The sequence below is a fragment of the Apteryx rowi genome, unplaced genomic scaffold (genome assembly GCF_003343035.1).
Source record: "Apteryx rowi isolate R43461 unplaced genomic scaffold, aptRow1 scaffold_556, whole genome shotgun sequence".
Classification (NCBI taxonomy): Eukaryota; Metazoa; Chordata; class Aves; order Apterygiformes; family Apterygidae; genus Apteryx; species Apteryx rowi.
The window spans coordinates 72,147-82,778 of record NW_020450823.1 but is presented as its reverse complement, the minus strand read 5'-3'; the positions used below and the strand labels follow the sequence as shown (position 1 = coordinate 82,778).

Below are 10,632 nucleotides of genomic sequence, written 5' to 3'. Positions count from 1 at the left end.
CAGATGATCAAGTTATTTATTAATCATTCCCTTTTTCATAGTATCAGAAAGGAGCCTGCAGCAGTTCTGTCCTGCTGTCCCAAACGCTATCGCATTGAAAGAGGTTTCTGCCTGCTCTCCTGGGAGCGGATTATGAGTGCCAGCAAACAGCCTAGACCTGCTGTGTTTCCCCTCACCTGAAAGAACGCACATCAGAAGTGCAGCAAGGAGGACAGGGAGAAGGGACAAGGGGCAAACAAACGAGAAAACTTACAGTAACCGCTGGAAGGTTTGCTCCTGGTACGTCTGGTTTGTTACGTATGGTAGATATACCCTCCGGAACTCGGGGGCGTGTTTCAGAGCCACATCGCACACATGGAAGGTGAACATGTCCTCCTCAAATTTCTCCTCCAAGTCAAAGAGGAAACTGCAGCACATTTGTGTTGCCATAAAAGGAGAGGGAAATACAGAGCATGGTGGTCAGTGTTATTTAGCAAAGTCTACAATCCTGACAAACTGCACACAAGCACAAGATACCTCTTTACTTTTAAAGAGAACGCAATGCCTGTAGGATGACAATTTGGGATTAGATATGGACTTATGCTCAGCAAGGAAGAAGCAGAGACAAAATGGATTATTGTTCTTGTGAAGTCATATTTGCTACTTTTCCAGGCATGGTCAGCAAACAATTGAAAGTTAGACACCACCATAATAATCCCACCAGTAGAAATGGAAAATGTAGCAGTAAACCTTAGGATGGTATGTAGCCAAGTCTCATGGAAGGAAAGCAGAACAGAACCCTACAACATACAAGATTCTTTGCATATGGGCTCATGTCTAAATTTTATGACTTATGCTCAATTGATTCACATTAGGTTCTGTCAAATGATGGCTGTAATTCCCCCCCTCCTTTTATTATTATTATTTTTTAAATGAAGCAGAGGAGGTCAGCAGCTGTTTCTGCTGCAGCTGCTTCTTCTGCCTTGTATTTGGCAGGAGATGCATTTGGTTTTAGGCTGAGGACTAGTTAGTCAGGTCTGGTTGTAGTTAGGGTCAATAGCGCTTGGCAACAGTAGCATTTTGAATATTTTCATCTCCTGCAAAGATCTCCTTGCACAATTGCATCATATTTTCTGAGGCTTAACACCAAGATCTGCATTGCCCTGTCACCTGAAAAGGTGAAACAGTTTCTTTGAGGGCAGTATTGGTAACCCATCACAAAGTGCTATATGTGCACATCTATCTCAATGCTCAGTGAACATGGAGAACAAGAGTGAGATGGAAATGATAGGTTAGTAGTTTCCAGTCCAGGCTGCATCTGTGCTTCAGAGAGGGGTGTTAGTCCTGGAGGTAAAAGAAAAAAAAAAGAAAGAAAAAAAAAGATTGCATCTCACCTGGCACTGACATCGCGTACATCCTGAAGACGTGAGAAAAGCCACTGACGCTCCTGATTAGAGAGCATTGCCTGGAGCTCTGATGATCGCTGAAAGTGATCCACTGCCACATTTAAACTGCGCAGGTATGAAGCCTCAGACATTATCAACTCAAATTTGGCCTTAAGAGGAAAAGAAAGGAAAGAGCACAGCATTAGCAGACTAGGCAAGTCTGTGAGGAATCTGACTTGGATGAGATTGAGGGGCAAAACAAGAAGACTTGCTGATACATGACGTAAGTAGCATGTAGCACATTATATGCAACACAGAAAGCCAAGCTCCTCCTAACTGGACAACATGAATAAATAGGAGTTTTAATTACAGGAAAAAGAGGCTTTAGGAATGAAGGACAAGCATACTGTTACATAAAAACTTTCTTTTGAAAGGCAAACTTGTGGTGTAATTTGAAAGAAAAATACTTGCTATCATTTTACTTTATACTCCCCCTTCAACTCTACTTTCATTAGGTTCTCTGTTTTACCTGCTCCCATGAATTTTCCAGCATCCACATAGCCCTCATCCTTTTCCTCATTTGTCACATTTTCCATGCTGTCATTTTTCTTCTCTTTCCCTGGGTCTTCACCTGCTTTTCAATTCCTCCCATATTCCTTCCACTTCCCAGTTTCTCTACGTGCCATTTTGTTGAACACATGCCTTACTGTTCCCTCTCAGCATTGCAGTTCACACAGGCAAATTCTGTAAACTCACACTCTGTCACATGGTTTCATATATGCATTTCTCATAAGCAGGAGAACACTGGGAGTCTTCTTTAATAGTCTCTCTTACAGTGACCATGCTTAAAATTCCTTGTTGTTATCTCATAAGAGTTCTGATTTCCCCTTTTTTTTTTCCCCATGAAGTTACTGATATGTCCCACAGTCCTTACTCCAGTACTCCTTCCTCTACAATGGTGAACTTCAGCACTGTACTACTTCATAACCATTGGTATCAAGTCCCCATATCTTTTACATGGCTAGCTATAGTGACCTCTGCATTCAGCCATCCACATTCCCACATCACACATTTTTGCTCTCCACTTCAACCATACTTCTGGGTCCTTTTTCTTGAATGGGAACCACTCATAAGGTAGATACCTTATCACATCTACCCATTACCTCTTGCAGTTTCTGCTCATCACGGGACATGTTGAGTAGCATTCTGCTGCCCCGTATCATGGGGATATCCTGCCAAAGGGATGCATTAGATGAGACTGACAGACGTTGCAAATATGAGTCCTGAGGAGAGAGCACTTTCCTCCGTAGCCTTGGGGAGCTTGGGAAACTTGACTCTATGTCTTCTGAGAAAGAATCCACTCTCTTCTGGTTCTGAATGGCCTTGTTCAGAACCACATCACTGTACTCCTGATACAGCAACCTTGCTGTGAAGAGAGGCATATATGTTTATTCTTTCCATAGCAGCTACTACTTCAATCTTCCTATCTGGAGAGAACTCTGTAACTCACTGTTTAGGATAACAGAATGCATTAGACCATATGCACCTGCTATGAGCAGAGCTCACCAGCACTGAGTGCATTGCAGGATTCCAGTTTCCTTGCCCCCACTAAACACCCTCTCTTACACTCCCTGCTTGCTACTGTGTGGCAAGAGCCTCTGGATCCCCTCTGCTCTGTGCTTACTGCAAGGGTGGGAGATGATGGAGGATAGGGGTCTGCCACAGCACCTTGGGCAGAAGGTACTCACAGGAGTTGATCAGTTTGGAGTGCCGGCGTTTGAAGTTCTCCCTTGCATCTGCAGGTTTCTTTTCTCTGTCAGAGAGCAAGGATTTGAAAACAAAGAGTGAATGAAGAGCTGACTTATCCAAATCTTAGTAACAGACCTCACACCATAGGAATTTCTCTTTCCAACAAGCTCAAGCTCCATATGCTTTACTTCCATTACAAAAGACAAACTTTGGCTTGATGGAGACACTGTACTAAAGGGACATACATACTTCTGCTGCAGTGGGGTCCCTTCCCAGAAGGTATGGACACAACCATAAGTCATTTTATTATAGCTTTCTACTGCTTATCATCTTCTTTGGTTTCTAAGGAACAATGGAGACTTTCAGGTGTCTGTGCTATACAAGGCTGGGGGTAAGAGCAAAGGGGACCATGAGACTCACCGCATTATAACTGTTTCTGAACTTGCCTTGGGTGCTTCTTCCTCTGAAGGGACAGGAGAGATTTCTGCATATAAGACAACCAGAAAGTAAACACAGAAGTCTGACTTTAGAGTCAAGCTACAAGCCAAATTATACACAGATACCACTTACCTAAACCCCACCTAATTGGTGGTTTTGGGCAGGAGTACAGCTGCCCTCCTGACCTTTATTTCTGGGTCAACCACTTTCTGGTTTTAATAATCCTTCACATTACTTACACTATACATCCATTATTTAATCATATTAGCTTTTCTTATCCAAAAAAAGGCTGATACTTTCAGAAGTGACAGTAACTCTAAAAGCTTCCATTTCCAGTTGCCCAAGTGAAGACACTGCCTATGGGCCCTATTTTATAAGCTGTATCTCCCCTTTTGGCAATGGGGGCCGGGCATCTGAGGACGAATGGACACCAAGTCACTAGTCATGTCTGAAAGTCTTATACTTCCTTTTGCAGCCACTGAGCCCCCAAAGCTCTCAGTGACTTCTGCAGTATAAATACTGAGAATCTAACAGTCACACCTACCAAGAGTTTTAGAGGGAATGCAGTCTGGTGGATTAGGCATGAGAACAAATGTTGCCATCCAGTTCTCACATTTATGGACTACACAAGTGTCTACAAACTGTTGTTTTTTGAGTCAGCTTCTGTTTATGTAAAATGGGGAAGTATGGGTTTTTCTTTTGTTTTGCGAGAGGCTTAATTAAATAAGGAGTGAAAATACACACATACACACACAAATATGAGTTCCAAGTATGGGACAGGAGGAAGACAATATTGTTGCTTTTAATGTTTTAAAATTTGGAACCAAAAATTTACAGGCTAAAAAGGTGAACAAATCTTGATTCACATGCTAAAGCCAAACCCTTTGCACTCCCTGACACTCCCCTCCTTTTCCTGTATACCGGAACTCCAGCATTTTGTTGAGCTTAGAAAATGAACTAAATAAGGGCTGAGAAGAAGCATGTTAAAAGTATCATTCATTTAAGATATAATGAAGAACAGACATACATCCTCACAGAAGGTACAGTTTGAATGAGCTACATTACAGAGGACATAAGTTTTCCATTCATGACATCAGTGAATTGGCTTTTATGCAAGTTGGGATATTGGATTTGACAAATTTGCACTCTTATCTGGAATCTCAAATTGTATGTTCTCAGGAGGATCATCTCTTTCAGAAGGTCAGATTGGAACCTAAAGGCATCAGTTGCAAAATAAAGGAAGGTAGCAATAAACAAGGAACTAAAACAAGCTACAACAAATATAGGCTACCGAGGGTGTGTGCATGCGTGTTGCTTATTGCTTGGAAATGGGCCATCACTGACATACAGCAAAATGGAACAGCCATGTGATGGTGGCAGAGATGACTAGCAGAAACTCTTACGAACTGAGCTCTGTGAAGAAATTAATTCCAGCAGGTATGCCAAAATAACCTGTGTTATCAAGTAAGTGCAACAGATCATTAAACATGGAAGAGATTTAGGAGAAGAAACTGGATGTGAAATTAAGGGATGGGGGAATCAGAGCGCTGTGTGTGTGGAGCTTGGAGCATCAAGAGAGCTTGGAACATCAAGAGAGATACAGGCTGGAGCAAGGAGTATTACCAGAAATGCACAAGAGCAATGCTGACCCCTCAACTCTCATGACTCCGTATCATATTGCCTATTTTATGTTAGGTTTTGGTATCTGCAATAAGTTTTGGGGGAAGGGAGAGGACTCACCCTGCAAGATGTCTGATGGTATTGATATCCTTTTCAGGCCCTGCCGGTGCCAGTCCTTGCTTTTTACTTGGTGTTTAATTGGGTTTTCTTGACTAGATCCTGGCTCCTGTGCAACCACCCTGATCATTTTTTTATCTGGCCAGCTTGATGATTTTTCCAAGGGTGAATGTCTGGTCACTTCCTCCTTTGGCTGAGCTACTGAATGGTGTTTTCCTTGTCCTTCCAGCCTTTGCTTGACCCTCCTCTCAGCTTCTGTTTTCTCTGTAATCATTGCCAGAGCTGAGATGTTCTTTGTGTGCATGCTAAAGATGTCTGCCTGTTGCTCCCACTGCATCTCCCCTGAGACCTCTTCTCCACAGGTTGTTCTGGTGGTTGGTGGTGATGGAGGGCTAAGCTGGAGGAAGTGAATTGGATTGGTGAATGCTAGCATTGGAAGTGGCTGTACAGAATCTCTATTCTTGGAGTCTGTGGACATTCTCAGGCCTTCCAGCGAGGGCCAAGAGGTGTGGTCAGGTGAGGATTTTCTACATTGTATATCCATGTACTGATCCGCTGTTTCAGAGCTGGTGTCAGAGCAGCCGGCCAGTGGCTCATTTCCAATGGCAGAAAAGTTTTTGGCCAACAGACTGACCCCTGAATCATCTGACGTCTCTGTATCCTGGGTACCTGAGTCACAGAGATCCCACTCTTTAGTTGCTGAAACAAGGACATCTTTCTCTGCTACTTCTGCATCAGGAATAGAGGCCACAGTGTTAGAATCGGATACAGCGGTGACAGTCTGGAGAGGGTGGCTCATAGTAGGGGGAATGGCTAGTAAGTCATTATTGTCTACAGCACAGTTTAGATGCGAACTGGAATAGGGTACAGGAGCTGGTGGCTGGTCACTGTCAAGGTTTGGAGTCTGGGCAAGGTGGTTTGCATTAAGTGCAGGGGCCCAAACCTGGCTGGGGCTTTGGACATGGGATGGAAGATGAGGAAGCTGTTTGGTATCAGGCTTAGATACCAGAGGTAGGCTTGATTCAGGCACAAGGGAGAGAGTTGGTCCTTGCTGGTTCACAGCAATTACCATAGCTTCTTCAGGGGGCCAAGTTAGAGTGCTCAGGACACTGGAGATTCTGGATCCAGGTTCCTCTTGGTTTAAATTGCAGTCACACTGATCAAGTAAAGGCATTTGTTGTGCCTCATGAGCCACATTTTCTTCCATTTCATTTCCTTGGATAACGGCAACCTTTTCTGGGGGTTTTTGGTACTGCTGAATCGTCTCTGGGTAGTTCAAGGGAGTGGGAGTCCTGTCTGGCGTTTGGGGTGATTCTAGAGGCCCTGCAACAAAAGTCACTGTCCCTCTATCTCCAGGAAGGCTCTCCTCCTCTGGAGGAGAGCTCATGTATACTACAGAGAAAGACGACTGGCTACTAACCTCTTCATGAAAGCCTTCCTCAGAGGTAAGCAGTTCATGGAAAATGTAGGCCTCCCCTGGATCAGAAGTTAAAATACCAGTTTCCCCTGATGCTGGGTCCTGCACACACAGAGGAGCAGCTTGGTTGGCTGGCTTCTCTACAGAATCTAGCAATTTGTCCAGGCTGGCACCAGGACAGTCCTCACGGCTCACAGAGGGTGTTCCATCATCATCCTCTTGATGTGGGCCAGACATTGAAGCTACTGAGGTGAGCTCTGAGGGTATAACTGGAATGAAGTCATGAAGCTCAGCTTTTCCCAAATTTTCTATAATGGGATGAGCATCTATGGGATCAGGTGGCTCCAAGTTCTTGGTACCAGAGTATGCTGTAACAGAAGCCCCTGAGTTCTCTGCCCTAAAGGATTCTGCCATTCCTTCACAGAGTGGTGCATCTCTTTTATCAAACTTCTGGACTGCCTTTCCATGTCCATCACTGTGCTCATCCTCCTTGCTCAGTCTTGTTTTGTCATCCCAGTCAGCTTCTGCGCTATCCTGACCACTGATGGAAAAGCGGCCAGTCTTTTCCAGGTCTTCTGCCTGGTCAGAGATATTGCATGTATGTGGGAGCACCATGGGAGTTTCATCCACTGGGTTCAGGCTATTTGATGACAGAGGACTGAAAGGAACTGGTTGACATCCAGAATCTGCTGCTGTGACACAGGCTTTCCGCAGCACATCTTCACCAGGCTGCTGACTCACAGAGACAGATTCCCCAGGAAGAAATGCTGGTTCTGTTTGCTCAGCTAAAGAAACATTCTCCAAATCACAGAGGTCCCCTTTGTACCTGGGAATAAAAGATGTCTCTGAACTGAAGGCTGATGACAGAGCCCCCAGTTCAAGCTCTTCCTTCCGCAGTTCTTGTTCCAGCTCATTCCCTTCCTTGTTTTCCTGATCTTTGGGCTCCAGCTCTAGTTTTCCTTTTTCCCGCAGATTCTGCTCTTTGAACTCTTTTTTCTCCTCTTCTTGCTCTGCCTGCTGAAGTTCAGATACTGCCGCCTCCTGTTCCGGTTCCTTATGTTCTGGTTGCTTATGCTGTGAATCCTTCGCTTTCTCCATTTTTTTAGCAGCATCCTTTGTTTGGATAGCACTCTCTATTGGAGAGGCAGGTCCGCCCTTTATTTTTCTGTGGTCATCTTCTTCAAGACAAAGGCTTTCAGAGATGGATGAGTTTTGCTTAGGAGCCATCACTGTTCCCTGGTCCTTGACCATGCTGCTGTTCCTTGTCTCACCAGCTGAGATGTTTCCTTCTGCATGTAGTGAACTTATCTGGCTGTCATCTGTTAAGGTGGAAGACACATGATGGGAAGAGGAAGACTCTGTATTCCCTCCCTGACCCTGGAGTGCTCTTATGCTTTCCTTAGCATCTTCAGAAGTGTTAGGCTTAGCCATGTCTTCTGCTGCTACCCTCGAGGTAGGCTGCTCATCAGTTGCTGGTACCACTTTTGTGCTGCTTTGTTGCTCTCCAGTAGCTTCAACCTCCTGCAAAGATTCTGTCAAGATCTTATCCAGAAAAGGCTTGGCCTTATAGTGACCCTCTGAAATGGTTTTACACACCACAAAACACTTAGTTGGTTCCCTCTGAGAGGGAACGGCATCAGCCAAAGGAGATTTTGGACACTGGGCCTGAGCATATGAGCTGTGAAAAGCCATGCATTCTGCCTGGCACTGAAGACATTCAGTGCCAAGGTCCACAGCTTGCAGGATGATGTTGCATTGGGCCAGCCCATCCTGGACTGTGCTGGGAGAGGAAGAGTCCTGGTTGCTTTCCAGGTCAGCAAGCTCTACTTGGTCAAGTTTCAGAGAGCAATCCAGTCCACCATCCTCTAAAAATATTTCTCCTTCACATTCTGAGAGTCCCCTTTGAGGCCCTGCATCACTTTGCTCCAGTTCCAGTCCTGCTGGCACTTTTTGCACAGCATTAGAGGGTCTGCCCAGCATCTCTGCTGCTTCCCCTGGAGCAGAAAGGCAGTCCTGAGGATGGTTGAGCTCTGCTTCCTTTGCAGAGTCAGATGGGCTGGTGCTCATCTCGACTGATGTGTGAGGAGCATGATGTTCTTTTTTGGCTACTGTAGAATCCCAGGCCTCCCCAGTGGTGCTGCTGGCTTCTAGGGGAGTGGTGCCTCCCTCACTGGTTTCTTCAGACTCCATCAGTGACACATCCTGTCAATGAAAAATGCATATTTTTGTTACTACTGCAGAATGATTTGGCAGATCTAATTGGCTTAAGAAACTTTAAAACACATGTACTACTGTAGCTGAGAAAAAAGCAAAATACATACTTAGGGTGATAAGAGTTGGAAAACAAACACTATGTCTGAGGGTAGGCAAGCACTCAATAAAAGTTTTCATTATGATGATACCACCAAAATAAACCTACTAGTGCCTTTTTAGTTTTATATGCAAATTCAGAAAGTGACTTTAGTCAAGGAGTAGAGAGATGGCAGTGTCTCTATACCCAGCTGCAGCGCAACTTCTGGTAAGTGTTGGTCATTCCTAGCCATCTCAAACCCAAAAAGCAAAACCAGAAGGCATTCAGAGAACAAGGAAATGATCAATCTCCACTAATTTTTGATGCATGGTTGATGTATACTCACTGCCTCTTTCAGTGGTTAGCTGAGATTACTTAGAGATCTCTATATCAACAAAGAGAAACCCATGCTTTAGAGCTGAGGGCTCCCTTTACTAGACCTCTATGTAGGTGTAACAGAGGGACTTACCACAACTGATCACAGGAATTGATTGAGGACTAAGAATGTAAGCATTTGATTAATGGATAACTAGAACATGACAGAAGACACCAGATACTTGAAGGCTGTAAACCACATGGGTTGAGAGGAATAACTTTGGTGTGCATGGACATAACTACAGATCACAAAGAGAAATAAGATCATAATTTAGACTGCCCTTCCAGGAAAAAAAAAAAACAAAAACAAAAAAAACCCCACACTCAGGATTGTTGGACAGTCTTCTAAAGGATGTACCAAAATTTCCCATCCATTAGTGCATTTGAAGACCAGACCTGACAAAGCACTAGGGAATGTACATTTGGGAATTTGTCTGAAAGGATGGTAGAATCTGATTCACTACTTTTTTCTTTCTGGATTCTACATATCCTGTGACCCACAATCCCCACAAGAGACAGGAGAAAGAAACCAACCTTAGTGGCTCCCCTCCCCATCTTTCCTCTGATTTTGGAACATTTCTCTAGTGTTCCAGCCTTTCTTGTCTATTCTCTATCCTCTGCTTACCAGAAATGGCTTATAAATTGCTGCTTTACATACACTGGGTACCCTTGCAGTCATGCCAAAGCATGTAATTCAGTCCTGAAGGAACTGCTACAGTGTGCAGCCACAGTCAGATTCCTCCCTGAGCAAAGCCTCAGTGCTTTCCTCCTTCATCCTACCTTACAGTTGTCAAAGCTTCCAGATGCCAGTGTGTAGTCCTGCACCTTTTGGTCAAAGAAACCATTCCACATTTCTTCAGGAAAAAAACCTACTAGCTGCCTAGCAGCACAAAAGCTCCAAGGCCTGGCTCTGGAAAGTTCATACTACTTGTGCAAAAAATTCCTTTTCCTGCTCAAAACAGACAACTAAATCCATACACTTTTTCTTTCTTTAACAATCCTCATTTCCCTACAAATTTAAGGTTAGCATTTTTTCCAGAGTTTCAAGCAAAAAATGGAGTTGATCCGTTAAATTTGTTCCTGGATATTTTTTTCTTATGTAATCTTTAATTTTAATAATCCCAAAATGGGATTATTTATCATTCTGGATTTTTTTTTCTCCTCAAATTGAGAGTAGCTGTAAATAGTTATAATTTCAGCAAACAGTATGTGCCTAAGAGATATGTCTGTTTGGACAGGGCTTCTGCTATATCTTACTGTTA

At 43.9% G+C, this 10,632-nt stretch overlaps 1 protein-coding gene across 1 annotated transcript in view; it reads right to left on the bottom strand.

Annotated features, from left to right (window-relative positions):
• Positions 1 to 10,222, bottom strand: part of ARHGEF5 (Rho guanine nucleotide exchange factor 5) — a 16,780-nt gene extending 6,558 nt beyond the window's left edge. Inside the window, exons 1-7 of the mRNA XM_026081612.1 lie at positions 10,151 to 10,222; positions 5,292 to 8,907; positions 3,534 to 3,597; positions 3,113 to 3,177; positions 2,528 to 2,790; positions 1,374 to 1,534; positions 254 to 406 (exon numbers count right to left, since the gene is read on the bottom strand). Of these exons, the coding sequence (XP_025937397.1) occupies positions 254 to 406; positions 1,374 to 1,534; positions 2,528 to 2,790; positions 3,113 to 3,177; positions 3,534 to 3,597; positions 5,292 to 8,907; positions 10,151 to 10,222 (4,394 nt within the window). The remainder of the gene's footprint in view (positions 1 to 253; positions 407 to 1,373; positions 1,535 to 2,527; positions 2,791 to 3,112; positions 3,178 to 3,533; positions 3,598 to 5,291; positions 8,908 to 10,150) is intronic.
• Between the last annotated feature and the right edge of the window lie 410 nt (positions 10,223 to 10,632).